General features: G+C 36.0%; 1 protein-coding gene and 1 long non-coding RNA gene across 4 annotated transcripts in view; one reads left to right on the top strand and one right to left on the bottom strand.

Moving 5' to 3' along the window:
• The window catches only part of FILIP1 (filamin A interacting protein 1), a 231,487-nt gene that overhangs the window by 4,923 nt on the left and 200,303 nt on the right, over positions 1-26,261 (top strand). For all 3 annotated transcript variants that reach the window (XM_074333213.1, XM_074333214.1, XM_074333211.1), the window contains exon 2: positions 3,210-3,257. In XM_074333213.1, coding sequence (XP_074189314.1) covers positions 3,219-3,257 — 39 coding nt within the window. In that variant the 5' untranslated portion in view covers positions 3,210-3,218. The remainder of the gene's footprint in view (positions 1-3,209; positions 3,258-26,261) is intronic.
• The window catches only part of LOC141571674 (uncharacterized), a 41,361-nt gene that overhangs the window by 13,038 nt on the left and 2,062 nt on the right, over positions 1-26,261 (bottom strand). The gene's annotated exons all lie outside the window — the stretch shown is intronic.

The following is a 26,261-nucleotide window of genomic DNA, read 5'->3' as shown; positions in this document are numbered from 1 at the left end:
TTTTTGTTCTTTGAGCACTTTAAGGGTATTGTTTCACTGTCTACTGATCTAGATAGTTTCTAACAAGAAATCAGTTTATAGTCGAATACTTGTCCCCCTAATTGCAATGCATGACTTTTCTGTCTGCTTTCAAGGTCTTCTTTTTATTGTTGCTTTTTAGCAGTTTGACTATGATATGTCCAGGTGTGGTTTTCTTTGTATTTCTCCTTCTGAGCATCTTAAATCTGTACATTTTTGTCTTAAGCCAAATTTGGAAGTTTTTGGTCATTGTATAGTTCAGATATTTTCTTCTCCCCCTTTCTCTATGCTTTCTTTTTGGGACTACGATACAGGTATGTTAGACTTCTCTTATTGTTCCACAGGTTTCTAGTACTCTGAGAAAAAAAATCAGTAATTTGTGTCCTACAGAATAGATAATTTCTTTTGATCTATTTCAAGTTCACTGATTCTTTCCCTATCATATTCAACTTGCTGTTAAACTCATTCAATGATACTTTCATGTTCAAAGTTGCATTTTTATTAGTACAAGAATTTCCTTTTAGTCCTTTTTTAAAAAGTTTGTGTTTTTTTCTCCTGCTGAGATTCCTTATGTTTTCATTAATCTAAGCATATTTTCTTTTATTTCTATAACAGACTTATGAAATCTGCTTTAAAATCTGTCTGCTAATCTTAACATCTAGATATTTTGGGATTGGTTTTGTCATTTGAAAATGAATCACATTTCCCTGGTTCTTTAAGTTGAACAATTTTGGATTGTATGTTAGACATTATAAAATGTTACGTAGTGAAGACTATATTTTTCCAAAGAGTGTTAATTATTCCTTTTTTTCATTGGGAGGTTAAGTTGGCCAAACTTGAACTGTAAATGTTTTTTCCTAGGCAGCTTCTCAAATCTCTGTTCACTCGTTTTGTCCTTAGCTGAGGTATTGGAGTATGCCCTATTCATGTATGGTTCAGAGACTTGGGCAGAGTTTATACACAGAATTTGGAGCTTTCCCTTTCTGGCTCACTTTTTCCTCAAATTCCACCCTCTGAACTTTCCAGGATCTGTGGTTGTTCTAAATTCCATTCTCTGATTATTCAGGCCAGGAAGGCTGTTTCCTATTAGAGTTTTAGGCATACTGTGGAGGACTAACTTCAGCCTACCCTTAGGGTAAAATCTGTAACGATGGGAAACTCATCCTCTTCTGATCCTTCTTCCAAGTTTGCTTTTCACATTTTTTGTTCACTTTTCAGTTACTTCAATTTCCAGGTTTTTCTGCTTGTTTATTTATTTATTTTCTGTCTGGATTTTGTAGCTGTTACTTGTGATGGTTGGGCCTGACAGTATCTTACCTGACCATCTGAGACATATTTCACATGGTATCTTAGTGGGATTGAGCCTATTTTCCCAAATCATAACCTGACTATTTTATTGACTTTTCTCATTTTTAACCTCATTTTTTCCTACTTCTCACACATGCTTCATAAACTACCCACACCAAATCTTTATTCTAGGGGCTAATTTAGGGGTGACATAAATTAAGAACCAGTCATGTATTTAATCATTTGGTCATTCACACACATTACTTAATTCAATCATCCCAATAGCCCTTAGAAGCACACAGTGAGGAGAACTTAAGTTATTATCTCTATTTTGCATAGTATTGAGTTTTAGTGAGATTGCATCATGCCTATGATACTATATATTTGATAAGTGGCAGAATCTAATTTCAAAACGAGATGAGTCTGATTCTACAGCACTGTGTGTTTTGGATTAGTTGCTTCTCTTATCCTTGTGTTTTGCGTGTAAAATGGGGATAATAATGTATGTTAACACATAGGATTGTTGTGTCAGTTAAATGAGATATTGTGGATACAGAATATAGTGCCTGCAAAATATTAGATATATCAGTCAGCTTTCACTATATGACAATCTCAAATTCTCAGCGATTTACAATGACAAATATTTATTTCTTGATCAAGTTTGTCTTGTCAGCTACTGATTGGATGTTGTAACTCTCCTCCAGACTGTGGGCTGAATCTCCTCCTCTTATCTCCTTATTTTGGAACCTAAATTAAAGGAAAGCCTTATGTATAACATGCTTTTCTGATGGCAGAGGACACAGAGCTAGGAAACATTTGGAATCTTGCAATTCCACGGAAAGCTTCTGTTTGGAAGTGATATATAGCAAATATTCCATTGGCCAAAGTAAGTCAGATGTCAAGCCCAAAGCCAGTGGGCATAGGGAGACATGTTATTCACAAAGAAGAAAGGAGTGAATAATTATAAACAGTAATGCAGTCTACCATAGTATAGTAGTCATTTTTGCTTCCCTTGTATAAAGTTACTATTTTCCAACAACGGGAGTGGAAGGTTGATCATAAAAAAAGGCAAGGGTGAAAGGGAATATTTTACTAAATGCCGAAAGAAAAAAAAGTTCAGACAAGAGCTGGTGTGGACATTCAGAGAGAGAGAGTTAACAATGTGTGAGTCACAAGGATTGGGGAAGATCTTATGAATGAGAAAGGGCTGGGGCTGGGTGTTGAGAGATGATTAAAATTTGGATAAAAGTCATTCTAAGCAGTTATAGCAGGATAAGCAAATGTACAGAGGTGAACTAGTTTGGCCCTATTATTGGGGTGCTTTTCGAGGGGTATCATGGAGCACAGGCTGGAGAGCCTGGATTTCAGGCAAGAGGAAAAAGGGAGATCTTAGGAAATTTTGAGCAAGATTCAGAATTGAAAAGTTATATTTTAGAAAGATTAGCCTGACTATCCTGTAGGAGGGAAGACGGGTGGCAGAGAGTATTTCTCCAGCATTATACACAGCAGCCATTCTTCTTTCTTCAAAGTTGTACACTGGCTCTGTGACACAAGTATATGACAAAAATGTGGCGAGTATGAAAAGTATTTCTTCAATGCAGACTTGACTCCCACTAGCAAGAAAATGAAAATTATCTTACTTGTTTTTCTCTGAATCTCCTGTCTGACCAAATAAAAACTATGCTTTTGTAGGAGACAATACTTCCTACACAAAGACATAATTAAAGTAACATATCAGGCTGGATGTACAATGAAACGTGGCAAACTTGATCAAAATATCGGTGCGCTGTCATTTTATTTTGTTTTTGAATTAACCAAGGAAAGACAATTTGAACACAATTTTTTGTTGTGCACTTAAAAATAAAGAAACAATTTCTGAAATTTTCCATCTTTGAATTCCTTAGCAACATAGAATGCCCAGAAGCTTTTGGAAAGCAGTGACCGTGGCTGTGGTAAGAGTTTTCACCTATTATTTTAATCCATTATTTGCCTATTTGTTGTTGTTTTTGGTTCATTAATGACCTATGATAAACATTTGTTATGCTACTGTTGCTGCATGTTGGATTTGAAAATTAGTAACAGAGCTCAGCCATAAAAAAATGAAATCTTTCCATCTACAGCAACATGGATGGACCTAGAGGGTATTGTGCTTAGTGGAATAAGTCAAACAGAGAAAGACAAATTCCATATGATTCACTCATATGTAGAATCTAAAGAACAAAGTAAATGAACAAACAAAATAGAAACAAATTCATAGATACAGAGAACATTTTGGTGGTTGCCAGATGGGAGGGGGGTTGGGAGGTTGGGTGTAAAAGAGGAAGGGATTAAGAAGTACTAACTGGTAGTTAGAAAATAGTCATGGGGATATGCAGTGTAGCATAGAGAATACAGTCAATAATATTGTAATAACTATGTATGGTACCAGATGGGTACTAGATTTATTGGGGTAATCACTTCATAAGTTATATAAATGTCTAATCACTATTTGGTACACCTGAAACTAATATAATATTGTGTATCAACTGCAATTGAAAAATAAAAAAATATTAAAAAAAGAAAATTAGTAACAGAAGTTTGAATGAGATTATTTGATTTTTGAAATTGTAATAGATTTATGACTCAGCTAAGTGAAAAAAATATATAATTATGTATTTATCAACATTTAAACTAATCACCTAAAAATTAAGATTTCTTTTCAGATCCATTAGGCCATCATTATTTATGCCATGAGGCTATATTATTTGATAATTAATATGATGTTGAAATTAGGTATCACAGCACGTTAAATATATATATATATGTATATATATATTAATATCTGTGACCTTTGACCATGGAATTGCGGGAAAGAGAAGAGATTGAACATTTATTTAGCTTATCTTCATGCCAGGCATTGCATTAAGTGCTTTATTCACTTACTGTGGCAGTAACTCTATAAAGCAGTTGTTATAATTATTCCTGTTTCCCAAATGAGGAAACTCAGGCTCTGAAAGATGAAGGAAATTGCTCAAGACCCCACAGCTGGTAGCAAGTAAAGCTGGTGCTCACCTACATGGGTTTGACCCTAAAGTCAAATATTTTATGACATAATGTCTCCACATTGCTCCTTGTAGTATTTCCTAATTTTGTGTGAATGGGACCTAGAGTCCACATAGAACCTAGAACATCTATTTTTAGGTACTAAATGGTCTATACATCAGATTGTGATTTTCAGAAGTTCATATTAAAATTATTGAATTAATACCATGAACCAGGGAATTAAACTTACAGTTTGGCTTTTAAATTTTTTCTTATAGTAAAAACAATTTTATTAAGTATTCCACTAAGTGAACATATTATCATTCATTAAACCATACCTATATTATTTATAATTTAGGCTGCTTTCAATTTTCTATTTCACTGTAATAAGCATTTTAATTCATATAGTACTTTCCTTTTTTATGATTTCTTTAGGATAAATTTCTAATAGATATTGGGTCAAAAGGAAGCAAAAAGAAAAATTAATACAAAATGTCCCATTTAAACAGTCTTTTAAGTTTAATTGAATTGAAAATCACATTGAAAGTATTACAATGTTGAAATGTTGGTTGTGTCAGGGATCCCCAAGACAATCGTCAGGCTTGATGATTTGCTAGGACTCACAGAACTCAAAAAAGCTGTTATACTTATGGTTATGGTTTATTACAGTGAAAGGATGCAGATCAGAATGGAGAAAATGCACATGGTTGAAGTCTAGGAGAAAGCAGGCATAAGCTTCCAGGTGTTGCCTCCCAGTGGAGTTGTATGGGGATGCCCTTAATTCTCCAGCAATGATGTGTGAGGTGTGAAGTACCGAATCAGGGAAGCTCTCTTGAGCATCAGTATCCAGGATATTTATTGGGGATCAATCGCATAGGTATGTGGTGCCCATAGGACAGACCTTAGCTACTCAGTCCTCAGCAACCTAAGGGCCAAACTGATGCAGGATGGCCCAAGGCCATCCAAGGCCAGTCCTTTCTTTGGAATGTGCAGGGTTTGAGCAATCCATGCCTGCCAAATTAACCCTTTACTGCACACTGGTTTAGAAATATTTCAAAAAGCAGGATTTAAAAATCACAATATCATAACGTTTAAAAGGCTTGGGAGATTAACTAGTCCAACTTTTACTTTTTACAACCTGGGTAACTGTGGCTCAGAGCAGCTAAATTATTACCTAATCACACAGCTAGTTAGTGATGAACAAAATGCGTGAGGATTAAGTGGGAAATTTCCAATTTGCTGGGGAATGAATTCTGTAGTTTTACTGTTAAACAGGTTCTTTTCCTATTAAAATCCTACTATTTGTTCTCAGTTTTTAGAATGTAGAAAATAATACCTGCAGCACTTATTTAAAATGCAGATACCCATGACCCACCTTCAGAAATTCTCATTTGGTAAGTTTGGGTGGGAACTAAGATTTTGTGTTTTTAACAAAGTACCCAGGTGATTTCTGGTGTTGATGAGCCAAGGACTACATTTCAAGAAACATTGTTTATACACACATAAATATTCCCATACCCCAGATTAAATCATGCTGTTGTTTATCTTTTTTTTGCCAGTGGTTCTCCACTTTCTACCTAATTAAGTACCACTTTCTTCAGCCTGTCATTTCATTAATTCACTAACTTTTGCAACATAGCCCCAAGTACCTTTTGTCTCACTGTTTCCTAGAACCCTTCTAGAATTGACCTTTTGCCATTCCCTGATCAATGCAGGTGCACTTTGACCGTTAAAATTTGTTTCTGTTGTTCACTCATTGGAGTGAACACCTATTGTTTTCATTCTCCCAGCATTCCTTTTCCCCCATTGTCTCAGGGAATCTGACCATCTCTCACTCTATGTGGTGGGGAGGAACGGTGGTAGGGCTGTCAGGTATATGTCAGCTTAATAGTGGAGCTACATGTGACTCAGATCTGGCCAAGTATAGTGCTCAATTCCTCAGGTCAGGGATTTTTTTTTTTTTTTTTTAAATGACCCAATCTGGGACAATCAGTAATCTTCCATGAGATGTTATATATGGACTCTGAGAGAGAAGTTCTCTGTTTTTTTTTTTTAGATTGTTGGACTGAAAAGATATAGTTCTGGAGTTTTCTGTGGCTATATCCATCCTTTGTGACATGAAGGAAATCTGTCTCTAAATAAAAACACTGAGGCCCTCATATAAAGAGAGGCAGAGTCAAAATATGAAGAGAAATAGTAAACATAATTGGAGTTTTATTCCAGTGGTGCCTGATACCTGTCTCCTGTCTCCACCCCTGGTCTTCCCAATTATGTGAGCTAACAAATCTCTGGCTCCTGTTTTTGCCCATTTTTTTTTTTTTTTAAAACACAAGTTGTGTCAGTTAGAAAGCCAGTATGGGTCTCAATGGACTAAAATCAAGGTGTCAGCAGGGCTTGCAAAATTTTCTGGAGGCTCTATGGGAGAATGCTTTTCCTTGTTTACTTGTATTTCTGTTTTGTTTGCTTGTTTATTCTGTTCTTTAGATTCCACATATAAGTGAGATCATATAGTATTTGTCTTTCTCAGCCTGACTTATTTCACTTAGCATAATATTCTCTGGGTCCATCTATGTTGTTGTAAATGGTAAGATTTCATTCTTTTTTATGGCAGAGTAATACTCTATTGTATAAATGTACCACAATTTCTTTATCCAGTCGTCTATTGATGGGCATTTCAGTTGTTTCCATATCTTGGCTATTGTGAATAGTGCTGCAATAAACTTAGGGGTGGATATATTTTTTAGAACTAGTGATTTTGGATTTCTTTGGATAAATACCTAGGAGTGGAATTGCTGAGTTATAAGATAGTTTTATTTTTTATTTTTTGAGGAAACTCCATACTGTTTTCTTTAGCAGCTGCACCAATTTGCAATCCCACCAGTAGTGCACAAGGGTTCCCTTTTCTCCACATCTTCACCAACATTCATTTGTTGATTTATTGACAATAGCCATTCTGACACGAGTGGGGTGGTATCTCATTGTGGTTTTTATTTGTATTTCTCTAATGATTAGTAACGTTGAGCATATTTTCGTATGTCTGTTGGCCGTCTGTGTATCCTCTTTAGAGAAATGTTTCTTCATGTCCTCTGCCCATTTTTTAATTTGGTTGTTTGTTTTTTTGGTGTTGAGTTGTATGAGTTTTTTATAAATGTTGGATATTAACCCCTTATTAGGTGTATCATTGACAAATATCTTCTCCCATTCAGTAGGATGCCTTTTTGTTTTATTGATGGCTTCCTTTACTGTGAAAAAACTTTTTAGTTTGATGTAGTCCCATTTGTTTATTTTTTTCTTTTGCTTCCCTTGCTCGAGGGGATATATCAGTAAAAATATTATTAAGTGAACTCTGTGAGTTTACTTCTTATATTTTCTTCTAAGTGTTTTATGATTTCGGGTCTTACATCTAAATCTTTAATCCATTTTGAGTTTATTACTGTATATGATATAAGAAGGTGGTCTAGTTTCATTTTTTTGCATGTAGCTGTCCAATTTTCCCACCACCATTTATTAAATAGACTGTCTTTACCCCAATGTAAATTCTTGCTTTCTTTGTCATAGATTAAATGACCATATAGTCATGGATTTATTTCTGGGCTCTCTAGTCTGTTTTATTGATCTATGTGTCTATTTTTATGCCAATACCGTGCTGTCTTGATTGCTATAGGCTTATAGTGTTATTTGGTATCAGCTAGCATGATACCTCCCACTTTGTTCTGCTTTCTCAGGATTGCGGTGGCTATTTAGGCTCTTTTATGGTTCCATATGTTTGTGCTCAATTTAATGATTTGTTTTCACCATATTATTTAATTTAATTTTTGATTATGTAAGAACATTTACATGATTCAAAGGTTGAAACTATGTAAGACAGTATGCTCACAGAAGTGTCACACCATCCTTATTTTTTCCATTCCATTTCCACCCATCTTCATAGATAAATATTTTCATTTTTTTGTTGTTACACTTCTTTCCTCTTTTTGTCAAAACAAACAAACATATATTTTCCTTTGTTTTTTACACAACAATAGCATATCCTGGAAATCATATCAGTTCATAGAGATTTCTTGTGTTTCTTATTTTTTTATTTTTTATGTTTGCATAGTAGATAAGTAAGCATTGGCTTATTTCCAATATTTTCCTATTATAAATAATCCTGTAATTCATGACTTTACATATGTCGATATATATATATATATATATATATATATATATATATATATATATATATCAATATGTAGTTCTTTATTTAAAAAATACCTGTATGTTGAATTCTTTTACTGACTTACGTTGAACTGTGTAGGAAAGGAGCTGTTTGTATCCCAGTCTTCTGGGGAATGGGGCACTGACATACTCTTAGCAGAGCCTGTGAATCTATTGATAAGATGGTCCCATAGGACGAGTTCTTTCCTTATTTTATAACAAACATGTAAATTCTAGAGTTGCTTTATTTTTGCCACATACATTGAGCTCTTAGTATGTCCAACACAACGTCCTTCCTCAGAGGTGGAGAAGACATAGTCCTCACCTTTCAGAAATTGGCAATCTATCCCAACGTTTGCAACCTGGGTTGAATTAGAATCACCTGGAGAACTTTTAAAATTTACTGATCCATCTTGCCCTATTGCAGATCTAGTAAGTCAGATTCTCTGGAGATTGGATCCCCTTATTTAAAAACTCTCAATAAGATTCTAATTGCAGTCAAGCTTGAGAACAACTGACCTAGAGGCAGATGTGATCATACCTGAAATTAAGAAGGTAGATGTCAAAAAGTGTGAAGAGTATGTGGGTGATGAAAAGAGTCTCTGAGGGTGGGACTATTTGGGCTTAAGGAACATACAGGATTTGAACTATTACTAAGAGGATGCAGATGACATTGAGAAGAGGGAGATATAAAAGTAGGCAAGAACAATGGAGTTGTGGCTGATGCACGGGAAGGAGTATATGATGAAAAATGAAGATAGAAGGTGCTTGTTGCCTATTGAGGTATAATCAGAAAAATAGAGAATTTTGATCAGATGATGAGTCAGGGAAGGAAATGGGCATCAGAAAACTTGTTCAAAGTTTCAGAAATAGAAAGTAATGATCTAACAAGATGATGTGTCCTAATCTCCCTATTCAATTTTCTGATCTACAAATGAGAAAGAAGGCTAATATTCAATCGAAGGAATTCTGCAAACCATACAATTTTGAGCACCGGTAGTGTTGACCACACTTGGATTCTGACTTTGCTCCTCTCCATGTGGTCTGCTAAGCTTGAGACAGGCTTCTCCAGGCTCCCCTCTCCCTTCCCCTCTTGCTCACCCCCCTATAGTCCTCGTGACCCTCATATTCTTCTTTTTCCTGGGAAGAGGAAGGTTCCTTGTTTGGTTCCTTCCACTATTTTTCCAATGGATTGATATGGTGTGAAATTTATGTATTGCTCTCTGAAAACCTATTTTGTAAGTTATTAAACAAACCCAAACCTCACTAAATATCTACTTTTTCCTTCTTATTCTCCTGATTTAACAACTTTCTTACTGACCAGGGGGAGGATGCAAGAAAGTATAGAGAAAAAAAGATTGACTATTTAAAAATTATCTTCTTCCATTGCAAACAGGGACGATCTTATTCATGTGCCCAAAAAACACACTAAATATGTGATATCTGATTTTTGGGTCCCAAATCTCATGATTGCTTAATGACTCATGTTACTAAATTACGATATTAAAACATGGTAGATGATTTTAAAGTAACAAATACTACTTTTTTTTTTTGCCTTTTCATTTTGTATTAGAGAGTATTTGACCATAATAGAACAGAACCATTTGTATATTTCAAAATATGGATCTTATTGTGTTTTGAGGTCCAGAATTCTACATTCCTTGAGTAGATCATCTGTCTGTCTGGTAAATAACGTCTTCCTCTAATTTGGCATTTGGAGTGCCAGGCTGGTGCAAGAGTTTCCTTAGGCCAGAGGGCGAGAGGGTCAGAGGAAGATCATGCTTTATGGAGGGGGAGAGCCACCAGGTGGCGCGTAAGTACTGTTAGTCAGTGTAAGAACAAGCCTTTGTGTTCAAGGGCAGTGTATAATAGTGAAACAACTGATTTTGTTGAACAAATGTACTTAATCTTAAGAAATTTTTCCTCATATATGGATGAACTCTAATATAGAACCACAAACCCCATTATTAAAATACATCTAAACTAAGATACAATTTTATTCCTATCTGCAATGAATACATAGTTTCATTTCTCATTCATACTATAAAACAAAGGTATAATTTAGTAATTAGGTTATCTATTATTGACTATATACTTGAAAATATATATCAATAAATAGTGCCTAAAAATATTCTGTTAGAAAAAATATCCAAAACTTCTGTGCAAAGAGGAACTGTAGGTAGGGTTACTGAGCTGTCAAGATGAACCTCTATCTGAGATTTCTCTGGAGAGGCCTTCTTCTTCTTCACCCCATAGGCTGTCCAACTTTCTAAGCTCCCTCCAACAATGTGGAAAATGATGAACATGAGAGAATTATAAACTGCTTTCCTAAAAAGATTATATTTTAATTCCCAGAGTTAACTTTTTATACTTTAAGACAGCATTTGAACATAGTAAAGAAAAATTTATAGTTTGTCTATATAATTGAAACCTTTTAGATCCATGCTAAATTAATACTGTCACAGAAAGTACCTGTTTTAAAGAAAAAAAAATCAAAATTATGTAATTCCTATTAATATATATTGATGTATCTCACTATTATTATTCCTAACTTTCTCTTTTAAATTGAGACTGTATCATTTTCATTGTTATAATATCTTTGATATTTTATGCTTTTATTATGGAAATTTTAAACATGTATAAAAGAAGAGAGAATAATATATGAGTCTTTGTACATTTATCATCCAACTTCAGTAATTATCAACATTCTGCATTATTGTTTCATCTATACCCTCCAAACTTTATTTTCTGAAGTATAGAAGCGTTTTAAAAGTAAATCCAATAAACCATATCATTTCACCTGTAAATACTTGTATCACCAAGAAATGAGAACTTAGAAAAAAACCCCACCACATAATCACAATATCACTATCCCATTACTAGAACTCTTTTTCTTCAATATTATTTTATATTAATTTCAGGTGTACAGCATATGGTTAGACATTTATATAATTTAAGAAGTGATCCCCCTGATAAGTCTAGTAGGCACCTGGCACTATATGTAATTATTTCCATGTCATTGACTATATTCCCCATGCTTTAATTTATATTCCCATGACAATTTTGTAACGACCAATTTGTATTTCTTAATACCTTCACCTTTTTCACCCTGCCCCCCAACCACCTCCCACCTATCACCCCAACAAATCTAGTTCCCATCTGACTCCATTCATAGTTATCACAATATCATTGACTATATTTCTTGTGCTATACCCTACATCCCCATAATTACTTTTTAATAACCAATTTGTATTCTTAATTCCTTTCCCTTTTTTCACCCACATCCCAACACTCCTCCCATCTGGGAACCATCATAATGTTTTCTGTATCTATGAGTTTATTTCTGTTTTGTTTATTTATTTTGTTCTTCAGATTCCACATATAAGTGAAATACCACTCGGATGGTTGGAATCCCCACAGTTTTTCACAGCCAGATGTTGTGGGGGTTCCTCTTCCCTGCATCAGTACTCCAGGTTGGGGAGCCTGGTATGGGGTTGGGGTCCTTGGCTTCTCCAGAGGGAACCTCTTTGATGGAGCTATCTCTCCTGATTCTCAATCACCACATGGAGATTTGGCGCCAGCCCGTTTCATGTCTCTGCCCCTCCTACCAGTCTTGTCTGGCTTTTTCTTTATATCAGGGGTGTCCAAACTGTGGCCCGCGGACCAACTGCAGCCCACAATCCATTGTTAATTGGCCCACAGCAAATTCCAAAAATATATTTAGTTTACTTAAATAAACCAGGTGAGGCAATATGTATTTCACCTCGAGTGAATGGCCTGGCTGTTTGTGTATTTTACTGCATATGGCCCTTGGTAAAAAACGTTGGAAAAAGTTTGGACACCCCTGCTTTATATCCTACGTTATGAAACTTCTGTTCAGCTAGATTTTAAATGGTTCACCAGGTTGATCGTTCTATAATTTGGTTGTAATTTTAATATGTTCATGGAAGGAGGCAGGCACAGTGTTCATCTACTCTGCCATCTTGGATCTCTTTTCCCCATTACTAGAGGTGTTGATCTATACATTTATTTTAAAGCTCAACCAGGCAGTATGACATCCTCAATGAAATAATATTTAAGTCTTGAGAGCTTAAAATGAAGACATGCTGTAGAATGTTGAACACATATTGAGATTTTTTTAAATAAGCAGAAACATTTCTAAGATGAAATACATTTAAAATATGTATATATATTACACATTTTATTATTTAATTCAGCTTTATAAAATCTTATGTGTGAGTCACTGGAAAAGTGAAAAGCATGTACATGCCTGGAGAAAGGCAAAGTCCTTTTGTTTATATGTGTATGTAAAAATTTTTTACACTTTAATAAGTTAGATAAGTATGTTCCAATGTGCATATTTCTGTTTTATTACCATAGTCTGGATAAAAATTATATGAATATGACTACATTAGCTAAAATGGATCTGCTGTGAGACTTAAGACATTTTGACACATAGTTCTGTTTATTCTGGCTTCCATTCTTTTTCAGACTTTATGTGATGTAATGTTCCCTATAAAAATCTGACATCAATAAGAGTAGGGACTGACTCATTACATTTTCTGAAGATAATCAGTGTTTTTAGGCTTTTAGTATTCTACTCCATGCCTGTCCATATTGACATTAGCTTCAGTGGAAGCAGGCATGACCACAGGGTTCGTTTACCTCAAATAACCAAAGCTTAAGATCATGCCGCAGAGTTCAGCTAAGACCAGGAGAGGAATGAAATTGCCTAAACTGAATGTAAGTGATATTGCATATCCTTTCAGGAATGTAATGTTTAGATTATATCTAGTGGCAGTGAAGAGTAAAACGGCAGCTTTTTTTCTCTAAGATCTTGTAATAGTTCCATGCTATTTACAATATTATATTAACCCAGTGTATTGTGTGTGACAACTTTGCAGGGTTTTTCCTGACGTACTATTAACTTAAAATCTAAAAGAAAGTACAGATAAAATTGCTAATACAATAAAAGGATAAAGAAACTTATTTCCTTTGATTTTGACTATCCCCTCTGTATGCTTGCTTTATATAGAATTAGTTTTATGAGCACTTGCATTAGGAAAAGCATAGGAAAGATAACTCATCAAATAGCTCTAAATTTTATTTGTTAGCTGACTTCTGAAATTCTGAAACCAAAATTCTATTGATTCCATAGGTAGATAGATTGAATTCTTTTTTCAAATGCAACAGTTCCTGAGAACTAAGCCTTATGAATTATTTACACCTTGATGTGTATTCACCTACTATCCTATTCTCTATGGAAGCCTTGAAAGGGAAGTAAGTAGAGCTAGTTTGCTATCAGGAAGAATGTCTGTAGACCATCTTAAGAAGCAAATTTATTCAACAGAATTAGCTCTAATCAGAATTTGACTAATTTAAGAAGTGTGAAGTAAATTTATGTTAGCAAGTAGTGGAAAACTGCCTTTTTTCCTCTTCAAGCTAAAAAAAAAAATGTCTGTTTAACAAAAAGTGTTATCAAAAGTGTTTTATTTAACACAAAATATTATAGGCTAAAGTAGAATCTATTTTGTCTAATTTCCCTGAAATATTGCCTCTAACATAAAACTTCCAATCTTATCATCGCCTAAAAGTTGCACCAATAGATAATTGGAAAATTTTCACTTCTGGTGAAGTCTAGTATATTGGAAGGTGCAAAACTTCTGAGTCAGAGTCCTGGGTTCTAATTCTATTTCTGACACTGACCTTGGTCAAGTTACTTACTTCTCAGAAATTTGATTTCTTCATCCATAAAAACAGCATAATACTATCTAATAACAATGGCTACGCTGGAGAATTGTTTTAGCTGAGATGCAAATATGAAGTAGCTGGTTGTCTTAATCTGGGTTCTCCCAGAAGCAGACCCCAAGGCAAGGATTGAGTGAAATTAGTTTATTTGGGAAGTTCTGAGAATTATGTTTGGAAAGTGGAGGAAGTGGTTGAATGATAGGGAGGCAACCAATAAAGAGTGCCTGGATGAGACAGCTACCACAAAGGCTACCTGGAGCTTAATTCTGTAGGGAAACTCTGGAAAAATGGCACAAAGCATACACACACCTTAGAATTATTCCACCTAATACTAATACGCTACCTCCTGATAGGTCATTGGTTGAGGGCTACTCGTTGGGATATTAATTCCACACATCCGTCTGCATCTGCACAGAGCTAGAAGAGCTGAGGCATGGGATACCGGCAGTTGGAATTTTATCAGAGCACACTGAAAAGTCCGTAGGATGTGGGATGGGCACTAATATGGCTTCTATACTAGCACAGTGTTTGCCCCATGAAAATAAAAACTTAAATTCACCTCTTATTAGAAGATATTGTTGTTGAATACTGTATCTTTTCCTTCATAATGTACTTTCTCTTCTGAATTAGTCAGGGTAAGGCTAAGCTGCTATAACAAAGAATCCCCAAAATACAGTGGTTTAAAAAAAATAAGAAGCTTCTTTCTCACATAATACTTTAGAATTCAATGGGACAGAACTTCATGACTCGGATTCAGGTTCCTTCTGCCTGATTGTTCGTTGGTCTGTGAGGGTAATGTCCTTGTTTATGTGGTCAAACTAGATTGTGCCATGTTTAGTTTCCAGCCAATGGGAAAAGAGTGGGGAGGAATGTATGTCCACTGTCTTAGGCCCAGACTGAGAAGTGGCATATAGCATTCCTCCTCACGTGGAGAGAACTTAGTCACGAGGCCATATCTAACTGCAAGGGTGTTTGGGAAAAACTGGGGGCTGGGTACCAGTATTCAATTATTATGGGAAAAGAGAGAATGGGTTTTTGTGGACAACCAGCCCTCTCAGTCACACCGTGGTAGCTCAGTATCTATTTTAGGCTTGATTCAGCTTCTTATAAATCTCCCTAATCACAGAAAGAGGACAGGATATAAACCTGTCAACCCATCTGGTATCTTTCACTGAAACTGAGTCACAGAGCTATTTACATACTAACGGCAAGGACTTGGATTTCACCACATCTCTCATTCATCCAACCTTATACTTACTTAGAATGCTTTCTGCTCTCCCTTATGTTTTTGCACATTTGTATACTTCAGTGTCTTGATTTTTTCAGTAATATATATTTGAATTGAGTCTTGCCTTTTTTTTTCTTTTTTTTGGTCTCTCTTCTACCTCCTTCTGAATAACTTCTACTGCTTCATTGATTGTAGAAAGGGAAGTGAAATGAGAATGAATGAAAGTCACCACAGGTAGTTCCACAATTCCATACACAATAACTTCATGAAAATAATTTTAGAAAGTAAAATGACTGAAAGTCCACAGTGTGCTTATATAGCACACGAGGGATTCTGTTTTCAGAGTTATACAAAAATAGTATACAATCTCTAACTATATTTTAAGAAAATGCTGCTTTTCTTGACTCTAGGTAACCCAGATGGTAGGTGAGGATCTTCACAGGTGCTGGGGCCTGGGGCCAGAGGCCTCTGCTGCCTGGTCCTTGCATTAGGTATGGTCCACTTTCCCGTGAGTCTGCTGCTTTTCTGTAGCTACCTGGGTAGGTGGTTGTGCAGTCAGTATGATTTAAATCCCAGTGTCAAGTCTCCATAAGTCCTAGAGCAGGGAGGGGGAAGAGGTCTTTTGCCTTCAAACACACAGTGCTGTGTGGTGGTCACGTGACCTGTAGTAAGGCTCTCCGTTTACTATTTGCTGCTCCTTTAAAGGTGGAGAAGGAAGAGGAGGTGAGGCTTGGGGGTGAGAGGGGAGGTTGGCTTAGGGGCGCCACCAGAAAGAGCAGATTCTTGACCCTTGCCATCTGGGTAGGAGCTCAGGGGAGGAGCAGAAGGGGTATGGGATGTTACTCTTGCGAACAAGGACATCTTTGACTTTTATTAGGCATGAGAAGTGGGGGAATGCTGAAGGGTGCCTCTGAAGTCCTAAATCTTTTCCCATAAAAATGGGCCAGTGAGAGACTCCCAACTTGCCATTCTAATGTTGACTAAGCCCTTTCTCCCAGCACCCACTGCTTGCACATAGCGATAGCTTATCATCTTGTGACAGCTTAAAATAATTTTTAGTCAATTGATTGATAAAACTGATTTAAGCCCTGTGGTTTAGGAAAATTGATGCATGATATATGAGTGTGGGATTTTTGAAATTTGTGTAAAACTTCAGGATCTTATAGATGCATTCAATTACCTATTTGTACAATTTCTGTCCTTATAGTTAGAAATGTTTGAGAATTGGCTAATCTCCACTTTATGTATGCAGTGTACTCTTTGTCTAATATTCATCTATCTGCATCTCTGATTTACCTTCCCAGACTCTTCCAAAATGAATTTCTCTCCCTCACAAGCTCTTCCATTAGACAAGAATATTTATGATTCTTTGTCCAATCCTATTTGGTGATTATTCTAATTATAATTGTGTGTATTCTAGTTCATCTACATCAACTAGATGAAATAGGTTGGAAGGAGGGACAAACATAGCTTTTTGTTCCTAGGAAAAGCTTTGCTCATTGTTGATACTCAACAAGTGTGTGTTGATACTATTATAATTTACTAAGCAAAATGGCTCCTCCTTTACCTGGCTTCTTAAACCCCTTTGATTCATATGAAGCATCTAAAGATATTTTAAAGAACTACCCAGATTTCCATGCAGTTTCCTTTTGTGAAATCCCGTCTAATCTGGATATGCAATATGGAGGTGCATTTCTAGGAATATTCAGCTGTGCAACACAAATTCCTAAGAAGTTACCTTGGAAATCCAGGGATTTAGGATTTGGAGGGAGAGCTTGACTTGATGAGTTAATAGAAATGTATATAGAAACTCTTCTAAACTTGTCGAGCTCAACTTTTTACTTCTTTCTAAGTAACTTATTGGCAGTGTAGGATTCCTTTTTCCCCCGGTGAAATACTGCCTCACATACTTTGCTACTATTTGAATCACAGTTGTTCTCTAATAGTTCATTCTTAACATTTCAGAGGAGCTTTAGATGTTTTCCTTAGGTTTGTTAATTATAAAGGCATTATGAAACCTTCCCAGAAAAACCCCACCTGGCCTCTTCTTGTTCGGTCCTTCCATAACCCCAAATACTCAGCATTTGTGTACTTTTCCACTTATGTTTGGAAACTTGCACATTGGTAGAGAAAACTTTGTTTTAGTTAGGATTATCCAAAATCAACTAAAGAAACAGTATATGTGAGATGCAATTGTTGCCACTGCCTGGCACTAAATAGAATCAATAGAACAATGAACCCATTAGAATGCCCCTGTGAAACATCACAAGCTTTGGGGAGCTCTCAATAGTCCCTGTTCAATATTAGAAAACCGTTTAATGCCACTCTAAAACATTAAGACTTGCAGTGTAGGTTTGAGACACTTAAATGAGTAAGTAAAGTCCTAAGTGGAAATCTGATATATAATACTTTCTGGCTTTTCAAAAATAAAGTCACAGAACCATAGAATATTGAGAACAGGATCTTAGCTCTAAAATCAACTGAACCTTCATCTCTGAATATCTAAAGATTCTAACAGAGTACTTACAAAGTCATTCCACTTATTTGGCTTATCAAGTCTGTGTTAAGAATCTTAATTTTGGAAAAAAAAAAGAATCTTAATTTTGAATGACATTAAATACTTCTCACTATAAGCAGAATGTGACTGAGAATGAATAGCCTTCCATGTTAGTTATTTTATTTTGCAGATATTAAACCAATGCATTTTATCTCTACCTCCTTGCTTAAATAAATTTTCATTCGTAGTCTTCTACTTCTAAAGTCGAGTCTTGAACATTAGATGTCCAGGCTAAAAGGGCATGCTTTGGACTTCTTCAACAAGATACTAGGGTTAAAAGCAAGGCTTTGTGGAGTTGAGAGTCCCTACCCAGCTCCCACCCCGCCTTGTAGCTTTGCTTTAACTTAATAATTGGAAAGTCTGGAAAACTTGGGTCACAGTTTTCCCACAGTGAAGAGACAATACCTCTGTCCTCATGGCATCTGAGACATTTCCCTCTCTGGGCTTTCCTGGAAGAGGAGGAGGTGCATTAAATAGTTGTGTGGGAGGCTGTGCCCATTTAGGATCTGAAAGAGATTGACTTTTGGGCTATTGTAGACTAACATGGAACTCAACCCCAACAGATTGAACTTGGCTGTACAATGTGGCTGGGGGAACCCTCAAAGTTTAGCTTTCTTGGACCTAGCATAGATAGGACCCAGGAGTTACTGAAGCTTCCAAAGAGGAGCTTGCAAAGCAGCTTAGAGTTAGTGGACCTGCCCTATGTCCCAGATTGAGACTGTCCTAAGTTTACCTCAGTTGTTCCAGTGTAACTATAACATACCTTCCTGTCACTCACAAGTGTCTTAATTTGCATGATAAATTTTATTGTCAACCTAGCCATGGAGCCTACTGAAATGGGAGTGGTTCTGAAGCAGAGGCAGGAGGTGGACTGTTGTGGCAGATGGTTGGTTGGTTGTAGGAAATGTCACAAATGTTGGAAGCTCTATATCACTGCTGAGAGCTGAGATGGGGCTCCATGAACCAGGGAACGCTGCCAAGTTTCTAGTGAGCTAAGAGACCATATCGGGGATGATTCCTGCAAAGGAGTTAGGCATAAATGCCAGCAGGGCAAGCAGCAACCAGGTGGGCCAAGACATCAAGCCTAAGAATGGGAAACTTCAGCGGTTCTCTGTCCATACATAAAACACAGCCTTCACCCTCTACGTCCAGATACCATCTTGGAGAGCAGAGGTGTATATGTATGTGCATATATGCTGGTACATGTGAATGTGGTGGAAAGCTGAGAAATCTGCATTTGTTTCCTAGACAGGTCAGAACACTACTTAAAGGGACTGTTTCAATTACTGAATGGAGCTAAGGTTTAAACAGTCTTGAGGAAAGTTGAATTCCCTCCCCTCTAACCAGCAGATAGAGGCTTGTAAGGAAACTCAGAGCAGTTTCAGTGAAATTAAGGAGTTACATTTTTCTTTGCATATCTAAGTTGCAGTATGGAGGTAAATTTGTGACCCCACGAAATGTATATAAAAGCAGTTTAGTGTACTGATGAAATAAATGACCAGTGGAGTCAGTCTGCTTGGGCCCAAATCCCAGTTCTGCCAATTATAAGGTACATGATTTTGTACTACTTACCTAACTTCCCTAAGATTTTATTTTTTCATGTAGAAAATGGGGATGATGATAATAATACCTAACTCTGGGTGGTATTGTGGGGATTAAATGAGATGTATGTACCAGGTATATAATATACCTTCAATGAATATTAATGATAGTTACTATTATTCTGATAGTCACTGTTCTTTAGCTTATAAATTGTATAACTTACAAGTATGTATATTTGCATCAATCCTATCTCTACCAATAGGATTCAAGCTTCTTAAAGGCATTAGAGTTTCTTTTATTTGTATGGGACGTGTTAAGTTCTCCATGTACTAAAGATTATCAATAAGTGTCCCTTCAGCTGTTGACTACAGAAGGCTCAAGTTCTTCATGATATAGCACAAGTCATTTTTTATTTTCTCTTTCACCTTCAATATCCCATCTATCAACAAATATTGTATTTTCTGCTTCCAAAACACACTTTAAATTCATTTACTTCTCTCCATTCCCATCACTACCTTTTTATTTCAAACTACTGTAATCTTTCACCCAGATTCCTGCAATAGCCTCCTCATTTGTATTCTCTTTTCCATTCTTGGTCCTCGCCAATCTATTTTTTTTTTTATAGCAAATCAGTATATATAAATGAGATCACATCACTCTCTTGCTTAAAATACTTCAAGGGCTATCCTTGTCTTAGAATAAAACCCAACTTTTTTTTTAACCATAACCTATAAAGTCCTAAATTTGGATCTATAAATTCAAACTCCCATAGACAGAGGCCAAATTGGCAACATAAACAAATGAAAAAGGCTGGGTTGGGACAGTGGTGAACATGAGGTCATAGGCTTTGTCTCAAGGGGGTGGAACCAGCTGATAATTTCCATGTAAGAATGCAGGCCCACTGCTGACACATCTTTTGAATTTTTTGAAAATCCAGAAATCATTATGTGATTTTTGCTTTCAATTTGGTAACTAATTAAAAAAACACACACACAGCTGTGGACCGAATCCAGGCCTGAAACCTCTGTGCTGCATGATTGGGCTCTTACATTGTTTTCCACGCTGCTCTCCCCCATGCTCTGCCGTTACCTTCTTTATGTTTCTGGAAGGTTCTGTGCTGTTCCACATTGGAGCCTCTGGACATGCTATTCCTTCTGCCTGGATTACTCTTCCCCTCTATAGTTTGCATAGCCTCCTATCCTTCAGTTCTCAGTTTAGAATGGTAGCTCGTCACACAGGCCTTCTCTTACAAGAGTCCCTACTCAGCTCACATTACCTAGAAAGAAGAACCTGAGACAAGGATTATGTGCTAAGCTTTACTTGCTAGGCAAAATTCAGGGAAGTGAGACTATGAGAAAAGAGAAAGGAGGAAGGATGGGAATCAATGCAAAGTGAAACATCACAACGCTGCCCCCTGCTTCATGACAAGCCAGGAAGAGACGCAGCTGGTCTGAAGGGATGGAATGGATGGATAAACATTTGCTTCTGTTAGGGATTCTGTGAGGATTACCAACATGGGGAGTTTTATATTAACATGTTGGATGGGGGATTCACAGAAAACATAAGTGGTATACATTTGCACATCAAACCTACTAAAACCTGGTTTGTGGTAATGAATTTTCAGCATAGGCTATTGTTTTTTCCTCATCCAGAGCCAGGCCAAAGTGGATATGCTTTCTTCTTATTTTCCTATGCCTGCATTTTTTTTTTTTTTTTAATCCAAGTATCCTAGCTTTGTTCAAGAATCTCAGTTCTAGATCATAATCTCTGGGAAGTGAGGCTTCACATCTGTCCTATTCCTACTTAGCCATTAAAATCTATTGATTTCTGAGACTAATACACATACACACACCCTAACCCTAAGGACCTCACTGTCAGTTTACACTCACTGTTTTGGTTTTTAGTTTATGGCTCTTAGAGGTTTCATAGTTTCTTTCATGCTCAGATAGGTTTCAAAAAGAATGTTGGTGATATTTTAGCTAGCACTTCTAGGTGTTTTGTTGTAAGAAGATTTCCAGGCTTTTTGGACTATAGTCCAATATTTTTGGAAACAGAAATCACATTAAAATCATGTGTTTGTTGGTTTGATTTTTGTCTCTCCCCCAAGAGACTGTGTGTTCTACAATGGCAAGAACCTTGCCTATTTAAGTCTTGTGACGCACAGAGCGTCTGGTATATAATTGGCACTCATGACCTTTGAAGAAGTGAATCTTGATAATGTTAATGGGGAATTGGAGATGTAACTTTGCTCTGAGTTCCAGAGAACAGTGACTCTGTTTTACTCAGCTTTGTCTTCCCACGAAATTTAATAGAGTTTCAGGACTACGAGGGTGTTTTCCGTAAATATTTGGTTATTAATTTATCTTTGTATAGCAAATTAAACGGGGCCTTTAAATTTTAGCTAAGATGGATATTTACAATTTTATTTTTCAAAGTTTTCCCTGATCCCCAAAGCTATAAGTAAATTTTCCTCCATATATTTCTTATAGCTCTTGCTTTGCCCATTTTGTTGTGTATCTGCCTCATCTTCATTGTCAGACTTTATACTCTTGAGGGTTGTTCTTATTTGTATTACCGTGTTTTAATCCTCTAGTGCAGGGGTGTCCAAACTCTTTTCAACGTTTTTCACCAAGGGCCATATGCGATAAAATACACAAGCCGGGCCACTCACTCGAGGTGAAGTACCTATTGCCTCACCTGGTTTATTTAAATAAACTAAATATATTTTTGGAATTTGCCGCGGGCCAATTAACAATGGATCATGGGCCACAGTTGGCCCGCAGGCCGCAGTTTGGACACCCCTGCTCTAGTGCATAAGGGTTTTTCAACCTTGGCACTATTGACATTTTGGCCAGATGTTCTTTGTTTTGAGCAGTTGTTCTGTGCATTATAGGATATTTAATAGCATCCCTGGCCTCTACCCATTGGATGCCTGTAGCAATCCTCAGTTGTGACAAAAATGTCTCCAGACAATGTTAAATGTCCCATGGGGGACAGAAATGCTCTCAGTTGAAAACCATCGCTTTAGAGTGCCTTACACAGAGTAAAGACTCCCCATTTATTTATTACATAAATTCTATAGCAAATTTTGATTGACTCCTACAAAAGCAAACATAGAATTCATGTTTTCTTGAGGAAACTGGTCTGGTGTTGGATCATCCTCTTGTTTGCTACTCCTGTCACCACTCATTGTCAACTCCCTCCTCAAAGCCTGTCCTCTCATTCTCATCTACTTATTTATAATCTGAAAACATCTGGAGGTTTATAGTTTTGGTGTGTAGCTTAAGTACACGGCTTCCATAATGCATGTGTTCATTTTCTGACAAATGCTGTTGGTCAAATTTACATTCTAATGCACTTGCTTTACAGATGACATATTTTCGAAGCACACGCAGACACAGAAGATTAGAATACTATTTGTTGGCATAAATGAGCAAAATTTGGCCTTGAAACTGTAACATTTGTTTTTCCTTTAGCAAGGTTAGAAACTAATTTAATTAATGTTGAAAAGAAACATTCCTGCTTTCCTATTTTTACATATTTTACAGTATTTTCAACAGCTTAGAATTATGTATAAAAATCTAAATAATAAATTATGTTTTGTTAGAAACAATGCTTATAAAAAGTAACACATTTTAGGTAACAAAAATAACTTTAGGCAATGAAAATTATTTTAAATAATGAAAATTGATGGTAGTGAGCCCCAACAGTGCAATTGCCTTCTCTTTCTTTTCACACTCCACTCACATTCTTAGGGCACTGGCTCCCCATCATCTTATGTACTGTGACTAACAAATGTGGTGGCAGTGGTGGTGGCAGTGGTGATGGTGGTGGTGGTGGCGGTGGTGGTGGCAGTGGCGGTGATAGAGGTAGTGGTGGTGGATGTGGTGGTGGTGGTGGAGGGTACAGAGTGGTGTACGCTTTGTCTGCACTTGACAATTGAGGAAATAGTCTCAGAAGGATTAAATCATTCAAAAAAAAAAATCTCACTAGTTGAGTTCAGAGCAAAGGGCTCTTTCTACCATAAGACATTTTCAGATAGTGATGTAACATTCCAGATATAGCTAAGGAAATGCAAAAATTGTATTTCTGTTCCCTGTAGCTTAAAGTCAACAGCAGCACAATGGCTGGAACATTTCTTCAGGTAAACCCTAATGGTGAAAGTATTTCTTCCTGGCACCATGCAACATTTCCAGGCAGAACCCGAATACAATCTATGGCTCAGAGGGAAATGTCACAGGAGAAAGTTACAGAAGCAAATGCAATGATGTAATGTTGTGGAGAATTAAGACATTTTTAAGGATAAAAGAGTAGAAAAAGCATGCAAAGTAAAACAACTATAGTTCATTTTGAAGAATAATGCAAAGATGACCTTTTTGTTTTTCTTGTGAGCAAATATTAAGAGGAATTCAATTAACGAATCTGAATGCCAGACCCACGCCAGACAAAATTCAGCTGTGTTTGTTTAATTATTTCATTATCTTGAGGCAAATTCATTGAAATTCTTAATAGTAGTAACAAGAAAAGTTGGGAATGGGTGAAAAAGGGGATGGGATTAAGAAGTACAAATTGCTTGTTACAAAACAGTCATGGGAATGTGGGTATAGGATAGGAAGAATAGTCAATAATATTGTGATGACAATGTGTGGTGTCCAAGGGGTACTGGATTTATTAGGGCGATCACTTTGTGGGTTATGTAGATGTTTAATCACTGTGTTATACATCTGAAACTAATATTCTATGTCAACTGTAATTGAAAAATAAAATTTAAAAATATAATTAGATGCGTAGCTAGATTAATAGAAAATGCAAGTATTTTCAAATTGTAAAGCCTGAATATGGTAAGTGTAGCACAATATTATTTGACACCAAAGAATTAGTTAATATATAATGATTCTCGCCACCCCCATTGTTTTGTGTTTTTCTTTGTTGTTGGTTACATCGTTGACAAATTTTGATTGTGAATGCACAGCTCATAAACATTTTAAAATTGCTTATCATATCATGGACCAAAATTATATTTTTAGAATGTAATTTTAGAATATCACTAAGCAGTGAACTCATTCGTCATAAATCATCATGCATTGTTTGTTTTAGAGAGAATACTGAATAGCTCATATCCTTTGCTTAAAAAGAGACTTTTTTTCTCAAAGCAATTATCTTCTTTTTCGTCCAATTTTCTCTTCTCTGGCATTCAACAAGACTTCAGTTCCAATGAGCTTTTATTTTACTATGCTGATCATGAAATTATACCACATTTTTTTTCTATTTGCCTTGAAGATGTGGATTCTTAATTGTATTTTTTGGTTAGAAGCATATATTTTCAGATATAGCAAAGTCGCTGTTTTGATTCTCAGTGATTGTTAAGAACAGGCTACTGTGACTATTAAATGTAAGAGGAAGTTAAGTGGTTAAGAACATAAAATTTTGGAACCAGATTCCTTAGTTCAAATTCTGGTTCTGCTACTTACTAGCGTATGACCTTGGTCAAGTTACTTACTATCTCTATGCCTCAGTTTTCTTACCTGTAAAATGGGGAATAATAATAATACCTACCTGACTGGGTTATTGTGAAAATTAAGTGGATTAGTATGTATTAAGCCCTTAGAACTCTGCTGGACATGTAGTTAGTGTTGGTAGGTGTTTTTATTATTATCCTGAAATCTATTACTTTCTTTAGAAATTTTAATAAAATTCAAATTAATTCACAATCTACGAGTTTCCTTCTACAATTTTTAATATGCAGCTAATAATGACCCAACTCTGTCTAGAGAGCCTAAATGCATTTTCTGTAAGTTTATAGATAATATACTCTAAAGTTTTCTTCATCTTTTCTTTAATCTTTTATATGTTCATTTGCTTATTCAATCATTCCTATTTATTGAACACTTACTATGGTACTTGAGTATTCAGGAAGGAACAAATAGGAAACATTCTGTGTTACTTGGGAGCTTATATTTAAGTCTCAGAGTCAGGCAATAAGCAATAAGAGGGCATTTTTGTTTGGAAACTCCTCTCATGATCCCCCCTCCTCTGAACATCATTTTGAAGCAAATGTCTATTTTACTCTTCATTGGTATATTAAATAACTTTTTAATTTTTAACTTTAAAAATCACTATACCTCTTTAAATAAACAATGTGGTAAAATTTGGTTTTAGAAATGGATGTAGAGATAATATGCCAACTATCATTTAATTCATTTGCTTTGTTCTCACTGACATAACACTAATCTACTTATTAAAAAGTTTCATCATGACTAATTCTTGAAGTTGGGAAATTCAGCTTTAGTTGTAAGTTTACCAGAGGTTCTCAGAATACTTACACTTAAGACTGTGGGAAAAAGATGCAGCTGAACAGTAATATATTAACAATATGTGTTGAAAAAGCAATTCCTGTTGACTGTATACAAAACAGAAATTTCTAGAAGTTCTTAATGGTACTACTTCCTCTGTGGATTATGTAGGAAATGCTTTTGTCTGAATAATCATTCCTGTGGGGAAAGCCTTCAGAATAAATTCACTTTACTGAGAGAGATAGAGAATGCATGTGTGTGTGTGTGTGTGTGTGTAGGGGACGAGGCAGGAGGAGATGGAGAGCATGAGAAGAGACAGAGTATTGTGGGCTACTGAGTCACACATGCACATATGTCTAGTATAATTAAA

Source organism: Rhinolophus sinicus, linkage group LG05 (genome assembly GCF_036562045.2).
Source record: "Rhinolophus sinicus isolate RSC01 linkage group LG05, ASM3656204v1, whole genome shotgun sequence".
In the NCBI taxonomy this organism is placed as follows: Eukaryota; Metazoa; Chordata; class Mammalia; order Chiroptera; family Rhinolophidae; genus Rhinolophus; species Rhinolophus sinicus.
The sequence above is the reverse complement of the archived record's forward strand: the minus strand, read 5'-3'. Positions and strand labels throughout refer to the sequence as shown.